The sequence below is a fragment of the Alligator sinensis genome, unplaced genomic scaffold, assembly GCF_000455745.1.
Source record: "Alligator sinensis unplaced genomic scaffold, ASM45574v1 scaffold139_1, whole genome shotgun sequence".
NCBI lineage: Eukaryota > Metazoa > Chordata > Crocodylia > Alligatoridae > Alligator > Alligator sinensis.
The window spans coordinates 79521-97936 of record NW_005843273.1 but is presented as its reverse complement, the minus strand read 5'-3'; the positions used below and the strand labels follow the sequence as shown (position 1 = coordinate 97936).

The 18416-nt window shown below is 41.8% G+C and overlaps 1 protein-coding gene across 1 annotated transcript in view; it reads left to right on the top strand.

The window, feature by feature from the left end:
- Positions 1-281: 281 nt before the first annotated feature.
- Positions 282-18416, top strand: part of LOC102386894 (coagulation factor XIII B chain) — a 20508-nt gene continuing 2373 nt past the window's right edge. Inside the window, exons 1-9 of the mRNA XM_025194668.1 lie at positions 282-351; positions 7280-7480; positions 8434-8619; positions 10209-10385; positions 10542-10715; positions 13748-13927; positions 14176-14361; positions 16980-17162; positions 17576-17782. Of these exons, the coding sequence (XP_025050453.1) occupies positions 282-351; positions 7280-7480; positions 8434-8619; positions 10209-10385; positions 10542-10715; positions 13748-13927; positions 14176-14361; positions 16980-17162; positions 17576-17782 (1564 nt within the window). The remainder of the gene's footprint in view (positions 352-7279; positions 7481-8433; positions 8620-10208; positions 10386-10541; positions 10716-13747; positions 13928-14175; positions 14362-16979; positions 17163-17575; positions 17783-18416) is intronic.

Below are 18416 nucleotides of genomic sequence, written 5' to 3'. Positions count from 1 at the left end.
TTCTGTGATTTGTTAATTTCACAGTAAGAGCAAACACTGTTATTATTTCAATATAGCTCATCATTGAGATTTTTAACTGAGGCCTAACTTTTATTTCACTTAAAAATAATAAAGGTATATATTTGATGAAATACCTTTGTGTTCCAAAGACTAGTTTGAATAGCTTTGTAAATAATTAACTGGGGTGGGTGAGGGGGGTTGAGGTCTTTTTTTTTTTTTTTTAAGTTGTGTAAGTAGTAGTTTTACAAAACTGAGAACTGTTAGTAGAGGTGGCACTGAAGATGGGAGTTAAAATTTGGGTTTTTCTCTTAATATTGATTGATACAGGCAAACTCTTTGCAGAAGATGAAGGTACTGTTCTTCGTTATATTGTAAAATAGTTTAGAATTTAAGTATTGTTAGGAAAGTGTTTTATAGTCACCTTTTAATGGGGAAAATGGTTTTCATCTTAATGGCGATACTTTGCTATTAAGGTTGCGTTTCTGACTCTTGATTCAATGCTTGCTGTCTGGGGTGTGCCAGTGCTCCTGCTGGTGCCAAAGCCAGAGGTTCCTGACTATGGGTCTTGCCCCTCAGCTCAGAGTCGGACCGATCACCATATTTGGTGTCAGGAAGGAATTTTACCCATGGTCAGGTTCGTATGTACTGTGGGGGTTTTTGCCTTCCTCTGTAGTAGGGGTATGGCCCTCTCCCCAGGATCTTTTGAGCATATATTGACAGCATTTCATAAAAGTAGATCATTGGCTGCCATGTTTCCCCTGCTTTAAAGTGTTAAATCTGTGTTGTGCCAGCTTTGATGGTAGTTGTACATAGAGTTTATATTGTTTTATGGGATGGTTTAGATGGGGATGATCCTGCCTCAGGCAGGGGAGGGGGTTGGACTAGATGACCTTCGAAGGTCTCTTCCTGCCCTACTTCTTTACAATTGTATGATTAAGAGCAAATCTTGAAACTTGGTTCTGTGATATGCTGCGTTGCCTGTGTACCAATTGCAATAGTTAGAGCTATTTACTAGAAGATTAAAAAACCCCACAAAACTTAAATTTCCTGTGTGGTGTTCACCCAAACAGGGGTGGGTTTTTGCATGGGAGAGGCTTAAGTAAGCCTGAGGAGAGTGTCTGAGAGGGGTGAGTGGGATGTTTAGCTGGATTTGGCTTGGTGCGTTCCTGTTGGGTTTGACCTTACTGAACCAGGGTCCGTTTTTGGTAAGCAATTGCACTGACCAGGAAGGAGCTGTCAGCTGCAAAACTTAGCAGCTGACAGAGTTTGAACAAGGATGGCAGCAGCAAGCTATAAATGCTAAGAGAGCTGAGAGAGGCTGCAAAATTGGAAAACAATGATAATGAGTGACTTAAATTATCCACAAATAGACTGGGCCAGGATGCAGAGACCTAATTCCTTGACTTGATAAAAGACTGCTTTCTGGAGCACTTTAATCTTGAAACCTATAGGAGGAAAGGCCATTCTTGACCTAATCCTAAACAGTGCACAGGATTTGGTGCAATATTTGGTAAATGTTATTGAGCTGCTCTGCAGTAGTGACCATAATGCAGTTGGGTTGACATCCATGTAGGAGAGGAAACAAGAACAAAATCTAATACACTATAACTTTAAAAAGGAAGACTATCAAAATGAGGAAGCTAGTTTAACAGCAGTTAAAAGGGGCCCAAAAGAAGGTGAAGAAATTGCAAGCAGATTGGGAACTGCTTATGAACACCAGATTGGAGACACAGGGCAAATACATAACACAAGTCTCGAAGGAAAAAAAAGCAGACCAAAGCATGGTTTGATAACAGAGTTGCAGAGGCAATTAATTGAAAAAAAAGGTTTCTTTCACCTGGTGGAAATCAAATGCTCATGAGGAAAATTAAAAAGAGCACAAAATCTGGCATATCAAATATAAAACTGTAATAAGCTCAGAAAGAATTTGAGGAGGAACTTGTTAGAGACATGAAAGGTAACAATAAAAATGTCTTTAAGTACATTCAAAGCTAAAGACCTGCCAGGGAGTCAGTTGGCCCTTTGGATGATCAGGATAAAGAAGGAGCTCCAAGGATGACAGGACCATTGCTAAGAAACTAAATGCAGTCTTTGTGGAAGATGTTTGGACAAGGATGGGCAAAATATGGCCCGTGGGCCGGACCAGCCCGCAAGCTGATTGGATCCGGCCTACAAGCAGGTACCCACCAATTAATTGTACCTGGCCCTGCCTGTGCTGCACTCTGCTTGGGGCTGAGTCCCGCCAGGGGCAGAGCATGCTGTGCTCCCAGCCTCCCCTGCCAGCAGGCATAGCTGAGCAGGGCTCCTAATGCTGCCACTTCCCAGGGAACTGCTGGGCTTGGCCAGCCCCCAGCAACTACTCCTGTCTCTGCTGCAGTGCTCTGGGCAGCAGGTAGGGAGGGGAAGCTGCAGTGTTGAGGCTAGCAGGGTGGGCTCTGCCTGCAGCTCACTCTGGTCCTGCTTGTGCCAGGCAGGTGAGCGTGTGTGGATGGAGTTGGGAGGGGGAGGAGAGCAGTGGGGAAGAAGCTGGTCTACTCACAAAGCCCTGATGGGCTGGCAGGGACAGACAGGAGGTAGGGAGCAGCAGTAGGAGCCAACATGCATTTGGTGCAGCCGTACTGGGCAGGCACTTGAGAGAGAAGCAGAAGGAGCAAGAGCCAGTGCAGACTCAGCTGCAGCTCTGCTGGGCAGTTGCGGGACAGAGACTAAGAAAGCTGGTGATACCAGGCTCAGCGTCCTGTCCTGTCTCCCCTCTTGCAGGGGCTTCTCTTGCTGCCTGCCAGCAGCAGTTGCTTTCCTGCCCTTTGCAGTGTGCTGTGAGCCAGGCAGGCAGCACTGATCTCCTTCCCCCACCCCCAGAGCAGCTGGGCTCAGTCACAGTGAAATGAGCAGGCGGGGGGGAACCCCCCCACACACACCTCCCTCTGTACCCGCAAACACCCCACACTGTCCCAGACACCCCACCATACCCACACCCCACATACACACACAGACGCACCCCAGACCCCCTACATACATCCCACACCCATCCATACATATACCCACACCCCACACAAATACATCTACACCTCCCCACATATGCACTCCCATCCCCTTGCACACCCCACCCCTTCATCACAGCCACACACATACAAGTTCCACACACACCAACTGCACCATACGCACCCCCCCAGGAGTCCCACACACAGTACTTGCACCATACCCCCCTCCACAAAAAATATACAAGGAAAATGCCCCCTGCCCCAAAAGGGGTACTTTCTGGGCAAAGGGAGAGACTCCCAGTGGCAAAGGTCAAGGGTTAGGGGCATGACTTCCAGTCACAAGATGGTGACCAGGAGGCAGGGCACCTGTCAAGGGACGGGGCTACCCTTGTGGCCCTCAACGCATCACCAAAACTCATTAACCGGCCTTCCAGCCAAAATAATTGCCCGCCCCTGCATTAGGGACAAATTAGTAGAGCTGACCCAAATTGAGGGTATAATAAATGAAATTTTAGAAGAAATTGATAAACTAAACAGTAGCAAATCTCCAGGACCTTATGGCATTCACTATAGGGTCCTGAAGGAGCTAAGATCAGAAATTGCCAAACTTCTAATTGTAGTAAGCAACCTATCTCCTAAAAGCAGCATCAGTACCAAAAGACTGGAAGGTTGCCAGTGTGACTTCAATATTCAGGTAAGTACAGGATGGTGAGTCTAATTTCTGTTCCTGGAAAGCTGGTAGAAGAACAAAAAGTGTAATCAAAGAATTATTTAGCACATGGATGAACATGACTTGGGGGAACTAGCATGGTTTTGTCAAAGGGAAATCATGCTTCACTAAACTTCTGGAGTTCTTTGATGGTGTCAATAAGCAGGTGGATCAGGCTGATCTAGTTGACATAGTGTATCTGGCTTCCAAAAAGCCTTTGACAAGGTCTGCCATTAAAGACTCTTAGTGAAGCTAAGTAGCCATGGGATTACAGGGAGGATCCATTTGTGGATTAGAAATTGCCTTAAAACAAAGAGTGAATATAAACAGCTAATTTTCTGGATGGAAAGAAGTAAATGGGTTCCCCATGGTTGGGACTGATGCTGTTTAATGTATTAACAAATGACCTGGAAAAGAGGGTGAGTAGTGAGGTGGCCAGATTTGTGAATGACACAGTTATTCAAAGTAGTAAAGACCAAGTTCTTCTGCAAAGAACTACAGAAGGATCTGGCACTATTGAGTGAACAGATGCTAAATAGCAGATGAAATTTAATGTAGATGTGTGTGAAGTGATGCACATGGGCAAAAATAACCCAAACTGTACCTATACTATGACGAACTCTTCATTAGCTGTTACCACACAGGCAAGATCTGAGAGTCATTGTGGACAGTTCACTAAAACATAAGCTCAGTGCTCAGCAGCCATCAAAAAGGCAGACAAAATTTTAGGAATTATTAAGAGACGCTGGTCAGGCCGCAGCTGGAGTATTGTGTCCAGTTCTGTGCGCCCCATTTCAGGAGGGATGTGGACAACATGGAGAGGGTCCAGAGGAGGGCCACCCGCATGATCCGGGGACAACAGGGCAGACCCTACAGTGAGAGACTGCGGGACTTGAACCTATTCAGCCTCCACAAGAGAAGGCTGAGGGGGGACCTGGTGACCGTCTATAAACTCACTAGGGGGAACCAGAAGGGTTTGGGGGAGACGCTGTTTCCCCTAGCCCCTGCTGGCATAACAAGGAATAATGGGCACAAGTTGATGGAGAGGAGGTACAGATTGGACATCCGAAAAAACTACTTCACAGTCAGGGCGGCTAGGAGCTGGAACCAACTTCCAAGGGAGGGGGTGCTGGCCCCTACCCTGGGGATCTTTAAGAAGAGGCTGGATACTTACCTGGCTGGACTCATTTGAGTCCCGTTTTTGTTTTTAGGGTGAGTGGTTTTGTTTGTGTTTTTGGGTTGTTCTCCCGCCCTGGCGGGGGGGCGGGCTAGAAGATCTATTAGGTCTCTTCCGACCCTGAAACTATGAAACTATGAAACTATGAAGAGAATTGTAAACAAAATGGGAAGTATCATTATACCCCTTTATAAATTCATGGTGTGCTCAGACCTTGTCTACTGTACCCAGTTGTGGTCTTCACACCTCAAAACGGATATAGAAGAACTAGAGGAGGTACAAAGAAGGGCAACAAGGATGACTAGTGGTATGGAGGCTTCCATATGAGGAGAAACTAAAGACGCTAGGCTTATTCAATTTAGAAAATAAATGCTTGAAGGCGGGGCATGATAAGGGTTTACAAAATACTAAATAGTGAAGAGAAAGTAAATAAAGATGTATCATCTACTTTCTCATAATACAGGAAATAGGGGTCATAAAATGAAACTAATAGGTAGTAAGTTTAAAATTAGTAAAAGGAAGTTTTCTCATACAGTGTGTAATTAAAGTGTGGAACGCTTTGCCAGAAGGGATTAGACAAAAAGGGACTGGACAAATTCTTAGCGGAAAAGTTCATGAGAGTTAGGTGTACAGCCTCTGAATCAGAACCTCCTAGACCTTAAGTACTAGAGGTTGCAAGTAGGAGAGTAGCAGCAGAAAAAATCTCTGGTCCTAGCTTGTTCACTTTCCCTTTCAGCATCCACCCTCTCTGCTGGGTGACACAGAATACTGCGCAAGATGGACCTATGGTTTTGACCCAGTCAATGGCAATTGTTGTTATGTTTCTCTTTTGCCTTCCCCTTTTAAATGTGGTTAAGGAATTAGATGTGTATGATTTTCAAGTTTCTTTTGTACAATGCATTGCTTTTCCTCTAACTAGAATATATGATACCTCTTATAATAAACACTTGCTCTAAAACAGGCATGTGCTACTGCTTTATTCTGTTTAAAAAACTAGAGCAACCTGTTAATTTAACGTCTAGATGCCATTGTATAGGGTAAATTAAAAATGTGTTGGTGGCATTCATTTCAATTGCTTAAGTCACTTATGAATCTTGTGAATGACCCGCTTGTTTTCTCAAATGTCATGTTGGGAGTGACACATGTGTAACAAACAAACAAACAAAAAACCAAAAAAACTCCAACCAAATACTGTATGTGCCAAATAAAAGCATTTTCAGTCAGGGACCAGTTCAACAATAGGTTATGTATCAAGCCAGATAGTGGTAATCGTGGTTGCTTTTAGCTAGTTTTTTTTTGTTGTTGTTCTAACAAATGAAAGGAAATTTGGGGTGCTTAATTAATTTGACTCCATGTTAAATTATGCTCTGGGATGCCATATGAGATGCCACTTGCTTCATTTTACACTGATCTCTTGGAGTTATTTGGAAGTTGGCAGGGGATGCAGAGAGAGGGGGGGTGTCAAAGGACTGATGTATTCTTTATATAGCATCTAAACAATTAAGTATTGCTATTTGATACCTTATTAATACCATATTCTGCATTTCCTACCCTGTAACAATGCCCAGTTCCAACTTCAGCACTACACTTTTCCCATTCTATCTGTTTATGTAAGCATCAGTGAAATAGTTAACAGTGATACTTGATGCTATTTATTTTGGAGTAGCGGATACTGGTGTGTTTATTTCTGGAGAGTTTTTGCATGTTTGTCATTGTTACAGGATGACTGAATATCTCACTGGATTAGAGAGCTATGGTGCTCAAGCTCAGCTGGCTGACCACATCATCTATGAATGTCCTTATGGCACTCCGTTGGGTGCCCAAGGTCTTATTGACATTGACCATTCTACCTGTTGCTGGCTTTCTGGCCCTCATGCTTCCAACATATGTGTGGTAACAGTTGCTTCATCATCATCACTGGATTAGTTTTGCTTTATTCTCATTTGGGAGTTTATTTCCATGTACTTTTCTACAACCTTGAGACAAAGACACTTTCTAACTAAAATAGAAGATTGTCCAAAATCTAAAGCCTGTAATGCAAACAGATCAACTGAGATGCTTTCAGCCATAAGTTTGACTTCTCTTTTCTAAATACATTGTCTTTTTACTTTCATTTAGTTTTGTCATGGCCCTGAGGTATCAGAAAAGATGATAAGAAATGCTTTGGGTTGTTTCTATAACCATTGACCAAGATCCAGCCAGTCATGTGACTTCAGATCAGCTTCTTGTTGGAGAGGTGGTTGTAGAATGGAATCTCAGTATGTAAATGTAGAATTTAATTTCATGCTGGGCTCCATATCTGGACAGAATTCTGGCAAGACAATGAATTTTAAATGAAATCATCTCTTTTAAATGCAGGGGGAAAATAATTATAAATATTTTGTTCTCTAATTACTATGTTGTTTTTTTTAGATAAACCTTGTGATTTGCCACACATAGAAAATGGCAAGATTGGCCAGTATTATTATAATTTTAAGAGTTTCTATTTTCCAATGAGTAAAAACAAAAAAATGTCCTATGCCTGTTTGGCTGGCTATACAACTGGTTCGGGGAGTCAAGATGCGAAGATAACCTGTACAGCAGAAGGATGGTCTCCAGCACCAAAATGTTACAGTAAGTTAACTTTACTGGCCTTATTGCTTCTAAGGGTGATTTCAGTGGATGTCCCTGAAAAGAGTAGCAATGGAGGGTTAGAGAAAAGTTAGGGTATATAACCAAAATCAGGTCTTCACAAAGAAATTTTGTAATGTCAACCTTGTGTTTTCAAGAGTGCTTGTTCTTTAAAAGAGCTCCACTCCCCTTTCTGGTGAACAAATGACTGTTCTCTTGGTCAGATTTTAGTTCAATCTAATCCTGCCATTCTTCAGTAATCTTCACATTTCTATATAGAGGCCCTACCTCCTGATAAACCATTCAGCAGGGGCTGTGGGACTGGCAGCTGATCCTGGCATCTGCAGGAGCTGACTGGTTACATGTTTATTGAAAAGCCCAGAGAATATTTGGGTATGAGAAGACCATCTGTACCTCCCCAGTTCTCCTGTTAAGTTAAAAAAACAAACAAACAAAAAGGCACTTTGAGCAGATGGAGAAGCTATCCTCGCTGAACTTAACTGCGTTTGTTCTTTTCCTGATGACCATAAATTGCTTCTGGCAGAGAAGTCTATCTCTTCTCTGATCCACTGAAAAGGAGGAAGTTTTTAGTCTTTAATTTAGACTTTCAGGAGATTTCTCCAGCTCTGAAAATTGTCTCCAACATTACAAGGCTCACTTGTGCCAAGGCTGCATGTGCTGCAATAGTAATGTGAAGTAAAATAGGGAAAGGTAGCCAGAAGAAACTGAGAACCTCCTCCCAGTCCAAATTCTGCAACTATTATCTTCTGATTTCAATATATAATGTTTTGTGTTGATTTTCTTTTATTAGAAGAGTAAGCAAATACAAATATGTTGGACTACTCATTTTTCTACTGTAAGCAAGGAGGGGAGAAAAACTTTATTTACCCAATAAAATAGAGTTAGGTATAATGTTCTGTTAGTTTACCTTTTTCTAACTATGGCCTTTTATTTAGAAAAATGTAACAAACCTCCCTTGGAAAATGGCTTTTTCTCTGGTACAAAAGAATCTTTCAAAATAGGAGAGAAATTGCAATACAGATGTGCTTCAGGCTACCACTCCCCAAGTGGTAACACTGAAGAAACAATACAGTGTCGTACAGAAGGATGGTCTTCCCAACCAGCCTGTGCTAAAATGTCTGGTATGTGGTTGCATTTTTTTCACGCGGACTGGCTTTGTTACTTTTCTGCCTTACAAAAACCTTACATCTGGATTGTCATAAATTAAGGTATCTTGAAAACATTGGGGCATATTCTCAGCTCTTTTCAATCACAGGAGCTATGCAAGTTTACACTAGTTGACTCCCTTCGAACTACTCATTCACAGACTTAAAGTTAAGCTTGAATGTAAATGTATACAGGATCCTGCACCAAGTAGTTAAAGAAAACATAAAGTATTGAAACCTTATACATTCTCTAATGGGAGAACTATCTAAATATTGTTTTACATTTCTTTATTTCTTTATACTTTATTTCTTTATATTTCCACTATTGGTACATTAACTTCCTGAAGTATTCACTAAGGCATAATTGTGACCCCATAATTAAAATGGAACCTAATGGACAATAATAGATGATAATATCTTTTGATGTTACATTGCCACATTACATGATATTATAATATAAGAGATGTTAACATTTAAAAGAAATGTTAATAATTCAGCAAATTGATTTAAAGTAGAAAAATCGGTAGAATTGCATTGATGGCTTCTTATAAAGCAAAGCAAAATTTAGCTCACTGTTTCACATATAAAAACAGGATTGTGGCTACCCTTTGTATTACTTTGACATGTAAGATTTTAGGAGGTAGAGTCTTATTGCAAATATAGCTGGACATAACACACAAGTTCTGTTCAACAGATCATCAAGCCCAACCCCTGCCTAGGCAGGAAAGAGGGCTAGGGTCAGATGACCCCAGCCAGATGCCTATCCAGCCTTCTCTTAAAGATCCCCAAGGTAGGGGAGAGCACCACCTTCCTTAGAAGCCCATTCCAAATTTTGGCCACCCTTACCATGAAGAAGCTTTTCCTGATATCTAGCCTAAACCTGTTCTCCGTCAGTTTGTGACCGTTGTTCCTTGTTACACCAAGAAGCACCCTAGTGAACAGAGCATTTCCGATCCCTTGCTGCGTTCCCCTAACAAATTTGTAGGCAGCCTCAAGATCACCTCTTAGCCTTCTCTTGCAGAGGCTGAGGTGGTCCAGGTCCCTCGATCTCTTCTCATAGGGCTTGTCCTATAAAACCCTAGCCATATGAGTGGCCCTCTTCTGGACCCTCTCGAGTCTCAACAACCTTGAAGTACAGTGCCCAAAACTGGAAGCAGTACTCCAACTGTGGTCTGACCATTGCCACATAGAGGGGAAGTATCATCTCCTTGGATCAATTTGTCATGCATCTGCATTAATTATGGGGTCGTCATTGTGCCTTAGTGAATGCTTCAGGAAGTTAATACACCAATAGTGGAAGAAGAAAGAAATATCAAATGTAAAGCGATATGTATGTTGCAAAGGAATTCAGTCCCCTCTAAACTTTGTTCAAAAATGGATATCACAGGCTTAACCCCCACCCACTTAATGATTCTGCTACTTGCAAATTGTTTGCAAAGTTTTGTTTTCAAATTTGACTGGTCTGCTAACATTTTGGGACTTAAATGGGAATCAATGATAAAATGTTAAAACTCTGTGGTTTTAAGCAGAGTAGGTATTAAATATGTATTTCCATTATTTTTAAGACAGCTGCTTAGCACCAGATTTACAGTATGGTCGTTACATCACAACCCAACGATTGCTCAAGTTGAATGAAGCCCTGATATATGAATGTGATGATGGGTATCGGACCACAGGAGGGAACATGACTGAAGAGGTGACATGTCATCCACATGGATGGTCTCTTACTCCAAACTGCACTAGTATGTTTTTGTCCTTTAAATAGCTTCACTTAACCTTTCAGAAGTTCTCTAACACTGCAGCCTTTGTTTCTTATTGCAGAAAAGTATGTAGACACTGGGTGCTTTTTAATGCTGCTTTTCCCAGTGTATGTTCTATTTTTCTTTCTTTCTATCTAGAGTTAACTTGCTCTTTAAGTGTGATGGAACATGGACGTTTCTATCCTGTGAAGAAAACCTATGAAGAAGGAGATGTGGTTCAATTTTTCTGTCAGGAAAGCTATTCATTCAGTGGATCTGATTTAATTCAGTGTTATTCTTTCGGATGGTATCCAGAGCCTCCATTATGTGAAGGTAACTCCATTATTGTTATGTTTATGAGACCTAGTCCTAGACTCTGGTGCCCATTGGTCCCTGTCCCAAGGGCTTACTATCTAACAATAAGGCCCAAGATATGGGTAGATTCCCAGGTAAAAATGAAACATTTGTTAGCTTGAATCCATCTACTGCACTAGATTCTTAACAAGATGAACTACAAAAAAAGAATTACATTTAATCTCTGTGTAAATTATGCAAAGAAGAATGGATTGGTCAAAATGTGATGGAAGTGGGTTGCTTGCTTTTGAGTACACTATTCAGGAAGGCATGGGCATTTTTTGTATAAGTGTTGCAGTTAGGGATGAAGAGCTATTTTGTTCTAATCCTTTTCTAGACTAGCATAAACAGGGAAAAAGTTAAAATATTCACATATTGGGAACTCCCTTTATCTGGCTCAGTGAAAATGATATAGCAACATCATCCCAGAAACACGGTATAAATACCATATTTCATAAACAAACCCCTGGATGTAGTACTCACCCTGTTTTAGAAAGGCAGGATGAAGAAAAAAAAAATCCTTTTAAGTAACTGAGCAGGAGCAGGTAGGGAGCCAAACCATTGTTCTGCACTCTGTGGATCACTGCACATTTTACCTGCCATACTTCTGGCATATGGTGCGCGCTCCAATTTCCAGCAGTTGGCTTTTAAGGAAAAAGGTATGTGTGTGCAAGAAAATATGGTATACTGGCACTAGTCTGACTACAATGAGCTAGATTCCTCATGAAAGCTGAAATAGAGTACATTGTCTAGAACTCTTCGGGTTCTGCTACCATTATTTCTCGTACATATTTCGCTTGCAGCTTGTGACAGGGCACTGATGGTGCCTGCTACTTTAAAGGCTGAGCCAAACAGCTGGCAGGTGCTTGATTGCGGCAGCCATTTTGAGATGCTGGCTACCTATATAAACAGAGCAGATTGCTGCTGGCAGGTCAGGCAGAAACATTGCCTGGCTGAACTGCTGAATGGAACATCTGCAGGTAGGAGCAGGAAGCTCTTGGTCCTGGGCATGACCTAAAACTGCACCCTGCCTGGAGTGGGTGGCCTGGTGGGGCTCCCAGTGGCACGGGAGCCTCCAGGAAAATACTAGACCAGTTACCACCCCAGTTGAAGGCGGTCAAGGCATCTCAGTAATCCCTAACCCCCACATAACTGTCTGTAGCAGTTGGGGCCAGGCACGGCTATGGCACCTGAGCCCCCACCGGGGAGGGAAGCCCTGTAGCCCCAGGCAGGGAATAGGAGATGTGGAGCCCCAGTAAGGGTAGGGGACGGTAATATGGATCCCCAATGAGAGGGAAACCAGAGGGCTGGGAGCCTGGTGTGTGTGTGTGTGTGTGTGTGTGTGTGTGTGTGTGTGTAGTCTATAGAGTTGCCCTGGAAGGAGCCAGGGCAAGCTTAGCTCCGGTTGGGTAACTGGCTGGCCACTACCCCGGTGAGGGTCGCAGGAGAGGCCCAAAAGATGGTACGTCTGCCAGATAAAGCCTATGGCCGAAGGGGCCGGCTCCGAGAGGAAGCAAGGCGGAACAAGTTGTCGATGCGTGAAAGAGACCCTGTGAGAGGGGGTGGAGCATGAGAGGCCTTAGTGGGAGGAGGGCAGTATGAATGTGTGTGTGTCTGAGGCCTGACAACAAGGGCTAAACTTGGTCCAGCTGTAGGCTGGGAGCATTGTGTCACCTGGATGCCATCTGCGAGGCTTGGGCTACAGTGTAGGGGAGGAACGGAGCTGCAGATAGTGCTCCCTGGCATTGGGGCAAGAAGGGGAAGCCTTCCGCCTAATTATTACATCAAGGTGTGGCAGGAGAGTGAGGCAGGCGGCTGACCTGTAGACAGGGGGCAGGCCGGTGCTTGCACCAGGCATGAAAGCTTGCCCCTGTCACAGTTATTAGTTGTGAACCTCGTGTAACGCTACATCACCAGAGCAGTGTGCTATGGCAATATAGCATCCATGAGTGTCTACACATCACCAGCCACTACTTTGCCGTAGTGACGTAATCCCCCAGTATAGTGTGCTGCTACGGCAAAGTAGCTGCTAAAAATAACCATGCGCTGTGTGTACAGCACAGTACAGGCTGTTCCAAAAGGAAGTACTAAGTTATGGCGCGGTAAGAACATTGCCATAGTGGCATGTGTAGATGTACCCAGAATCTAGGAAATTTTCAGTTCACAGGGCTTTTTTTAAAAAACATTTACTTTTGTTTAGTTAGACTAAAATCAAATTTCAAAAAATGAAATTTCTGGCAATTCAAAGACTTGGTTTTCAGTCATTGCTACTGGCAGGTAGGGTGTGTAGCAGTAGGTTGCCCAAATGTATGTTGGAGCTAACTGAGCACGTGTTATACTTCTGACATACTTCAATTATTAGGAGCTGTAATCTTGTCTGGGCTTCTTTCCATTTTGAGAAATAAGTCTTGAACCTCTTGGTGTTTCATATTGTCCTATGACATGCAATTCTATGATAGAATCATCCTTGTATTTTAAAAAGGGTAGACTGAGGATGAGTAGAGGGAATGGGGGTCACAGTTTAGAGATCTATTTTGTTATTTTTTAATTAATTTTAAGCCAAATACGCATAATTTTGGGGGGTAATTTTTGTAATAAGTTCTCATAAAGAGTAAATTTGCTAAGAGAAACTTTAATAATAATAATAATAATAATAATAATTTCTTTTTGTGCACTATTGAATAAAATACTTCCATTAAAACAGATGGATCTATTGAACTTCTTAACTCTTTCACATTTACAAATGACATAATTCAATATTTTTTTAAACGTCAACTGAAAGAGAAAATGGCTCTAAAAAAAGTTTTTCTTATTTCATTTTTGCAAGAAAAGGGAAAATTTATTCTGAACTATATTTTGAGTAGTGTGTGTGGATTTCTTTTGGTTCAGGCACTGAAATGAAAGTATTTTTGTGTATACTTCTGTTTAAGAAACCAGTTTACTTCCTTGATAAAGGTAATCTGATTAAAACTTCTACTACCTGCCCAAATAAATGCTTGTTTTCTTTCTAGACAGAAGAACTAAATGTCCTCCTCCACCTAAACCTCCTCATGCCATTGTACTCTCAGATTTAAGAACATATCATAATGGAGACAGAGTTCGTTTGAAGTGTCAGCTTAACTTTAAAATGAATGGATCAGAAGAAATCCAGTGTCAGAATGGAAAATGGTTGTTACCCCCTGTTTGCATTGGTCAGTAGCTTTACAAAGGCTGGGTCTGAATTACACTTGTCAAAGCATGCCTTAATTTTCACCTCTTCTCTTTGTTTCCCTGATAAGAATACTTACCTCTTCTGTGAAGTGCTTTGGGATCTATGGAGAAGTACAATATGATGGCTGGGTATTATTGTTAATTGTGGGGAAGGTGAGGGGGAGAGGAAATAGTTTGCAAGTATGAATGATGGATAGAGATGGTTTAAACATTTCTACTGTGGTTTTAGGAATCCAAGAAGTAGCAGCATGTGAACAGCCGCCTTCTATTGAGAAGGGTACAGCCATAACTGAGAACAAGATGTATTATAGTGGAGACACAGTTAGGTACAGATGTGATCATGGCTACCATATAAATGGGTTAAAGGAAATAATTTGTGAAATGGGAAAATGGACATCACCTCCTGAATGTACCAGTAAGTAATCTGCTTATAAATCCTTTTCTGGGAGGTGCTCAAATACCACAAGGATGGATGCTGATATAAAATCCTGGGTAGATAGATTTAGGGACCTTTTTTTATCAGCCTTTAACAAAATGTATTACTGACATTGTGTCCCCCAGAGAAGCACATGCTTGGGACTTCTGGCCTCATTTGGTCTCCTGAGTGCCACCTGGAGCCAGCCTAGGCATTACTTCTTGAGAGAGTCAGCAGGGCTCCAACTCCCTTTGACTGAGACCCTGGCCCTGAACATCTCTGGTTATTTGTGGTCCTGCCTCATTGGACTTCCTTCCAATTCATCTCTTGACAGAGGGACTTTATTTGTTAAAAGGAGAAAAGAATATCTCCCAGGTTCCAAGCAGTGAAACGGATAGATAGCTCATTATCTTTCTTTGTTGAAGAGAAACTATCAAGGAAGATGGCTTTTCCTCCTCCAAAGGATTAAGCAAGTCTATCTGTCTGCAGTCCACCCTGTACAGCCCAGAGCACCCCAAACATAGCTCAACTATTCTCTATCCAATCTACAGCCTCAAAGCACCCCAAAGGTACCTGTCTCTTTCCTTGCTTTAGACTTTCTCCAGTTTACAGCCAACACTCTTCTGGTACTACTCTGTCTGTTGTGATGCTCATCTGTCTTCTCCAAAGGATGAGTTACCAAGTCCACCTGAAGTATCAACAATGCTATTCAGTTCTTTCGTTGCTGGAGGTCCATCTTGTCTTGTCTTAGCAGGGACTCTATTTACCCTTCTTTCCCTGTGTACAAGCTAGTTGGAAAAACTGAGGCATACAACATTATTACAATGTAAACACAGTTCATGCAGAACTATTACACTATGGATTTTTTTGTATTACAATTATACACTGTATTTTCACTTAAATGCCTGTTAGTTGCTGGATGTTAGCACTTATAACTGTTTACAGTGTTGCTGAAAAATTAATATTCAGGAACATTGTTAGTTATTCTTTCGGTTTTTTTGATGGCCTCTGTGAGGTCCCTTTTCGTTTGTTTTGAACACCCAGAAACATGTTAGACACTTCAGAAAACAAGTAAAGACAGTCCTTTCACAAACAAACATTCAATCTACATCAACATAACCCAAAACCACAGTCCGGGAGAATATAACCCAAAACCAGAGGCTGGGAGACATGGTAGACGTTATATACCTAGACTTCCAAAAGGCTTTTGATCTAGTATCCTATGATATCCTTGTGAGGACTGGAAGATTGAAGGGCTCAGCTGCTTGATGGTTCAGTGGGTGGGAAACTGGCTACAGGGTAGGACCCCGAGTTTTCACAAATGCATCTGTGTCATCCTGGCGCAAAGTAGTCAGTGGTGTCCCCCAGGGGTCCATGCTTTGACCAGTGCTTTTCAACATCTTTATCATGATTTGGATGGGGGAGTGAAAAGCTCACTGGCCAACTTTACGGATGACACCAAGTTATGGGGCAGTGTGGTCCTGGACAGGCTCGAGAGTTGGGCAGACTGGAACCAGATGAAGTTTAACACTTCCAAGTGTAAAATGCTCCATCTGGGGGCAAACAACCCTCAACATACATACAGAATCAGTGGTGATGGTTTGACTTGCACCGCGACTGAAAGGGACCTAGGTATAATGATTGATCATTGCATGAATATGAGCCATCAGTGTGAGGTGGTGGGTCAGCAGGGCAAACAACATGCTGGCATGCATCAACAGATGCATCTCGTGTAAAACTAAGGAAGCGATGCTCCTGCTGTACTTGGCACTGGTGAGACTGCAGTTTGGAGTACTGTGTTCAGTTCTGGGCATCGCACTTCAATAAGGACATGGAAAAACTTGAGAGGGTCCAGAAAAGAGCCACCCATATGATCAGGGATTTGCGAGGCTAGCCATATGAGGAAAGGCTGAGGGACTTGGGCCTCTAACCTAAAGAAGAGAAGGTTGAGAGGGGACTTGATAGTGGCTTAGTGCTATATCAGAGTAGTGCATCAGGAGCTCGGTGAACAACCTCTGGGGAAGACCAGGACCAATGGATATGGACTCCTGAATAGAAGTGGGTTGCTACTTCAGGCTTAATACCAAGAAAAACTCCTTCACCATCAGGGTATCCAGACTGGAATAAACTCCCCCAGAGGTGGTGCATTCACCTACCCTGAAGATTTTCAATAGGAGACTATACAGTCACCTCACTGGGGTCACCTAACCCCAGTTGTTTCCTGCCTAGAGTGGGGGGGCTGTACCCAATGATCTGCAAGTTTCCTTCCAGCCCCTAACCCATCTATGAATCTGTGGACAAGATCCAGGAAGGATGAGTGCGGCAAGAAGTCTGAATGGCATGTACACATGTAAGGCTCCATTTCTTTTTGTAACTCATTCTTATGAGAGAATATGTAACTAAGTTCTTAGAATTGGTTTAAAGAGATTGTGACCTTAAATTTGTATTCTGTAGGTTTCACTTCCTTGGAAATTTAGTTGCATTTATTCTGTTACTATCCATTTAATGCTTGTGTCTATATAGTTCTGTATACTAAATCTAACTCTGCATGTGTGTAGATTCTATTGATCTATATTACACACACTGATTTTCTTTTTAATCCATGGTTTTTTTCTTAGAAATGCAGGAAAACTGTACCTCCCCACCTCTAATTCAAAATGGTGCTGTTGTTGGCCCATTATTGACAAATTACAAGACAGGTTCCTCAGTGCAATATACATGTCAACATTACCATGTCCTGGAGGGCTTTGAAACTGTACACTGTGTCGAGGGAAACTGGACACCTCAGCCAGCTTGCTTAGGTAAGTCTAGTAGAAAAGCTATATAATATATAGAGTGCTGAAAGTGACACAAAATCCAGTTTATCCGTCTACACAGAAGCTGGACAAAATATAATTCGACTATTGGCAACATGGCTAGGGACAGAAATTACACACGAGCCAATGAAAGTGACTGGAAACCTGTTCAAATCTGTAATGCAACATAAATTCAATGCACATAAACTTTTCAAAATGGCCAAAACCAGTTTAAGATAAACCTGGATGCTGTAGTATCAGGTTTAACTGATTTAGATTAAATTAATGTATTGAACTTCTGTCCCAGATATCCTCCAGATTCAAGTTAACTGTCATCCCAGGATGTTTTGCACCTCCCCAGCAAACCTTCCTATTTATTATTATAAATATTTGTGTCAGTATGAATGTTTATCTTCCAGAACCATGCGCTATTAATGAACATGTCTTGAACAATAACAACATATTGCTGAAATGGAGACTGGAAGGAGAATTAATTTTCCTACATGGGGACATCATAGAGTTTTTATGTAAACAGGGGTATGAGTTGTCACAATCTACCAGAACATCTCAGCTAACAACTCATTGTAATCGTGGAAAAATTAACTATCCAACATGCATCATGGAAGGTAAAATAATAGCTGTTTTTTGGTTGTTAGCTTGTCTATTTCTAACATATTAAAATGGAAAACTTTTCTTCAGCAGGTAGGTATATGGACTCAGCTATTTTATAACAACAGAAATTTAGGGTGCAATTTCCTCTCAATAAAAAAAGTACATTTTAAAACTGGGGTTAGAAAAAAACCCTGATACATCTTGTCATGGGTGGCTGGTGCAGCAAAAGGGATTCCAAAAGGCATGGAGCTCAAGGATTTGAGAGAAATGGGGAATAAAAATTTAAGTGCATACATAATAAGAACTTTACAGCCAAAAAGATGGTCAAGTTCAGCTTTCTGACATTGATAACCTCACAGTGAGCTTGGTAAGAGAAGTAATAGAGATGCATAGTATTTGAATGAAATGTGGTATAATGATAGTCATTTTATAAGCCCCGGCTACATGTTACATGTATCATGCAATTAACTAGTTAGTCATGAAATAAATTTAGACTGACAGTAAGACCAGCTACAAGTGCAAAGTAATTTGTCACACCATTAACTGGTTAATCACACAATAAATTTTGATCAGGCATGCATGCAAAATAACTATTGTGAAAGAACTCTATCCCATCCCCCTCTTATTGGGTTGTCTGTTTTCCTCCTC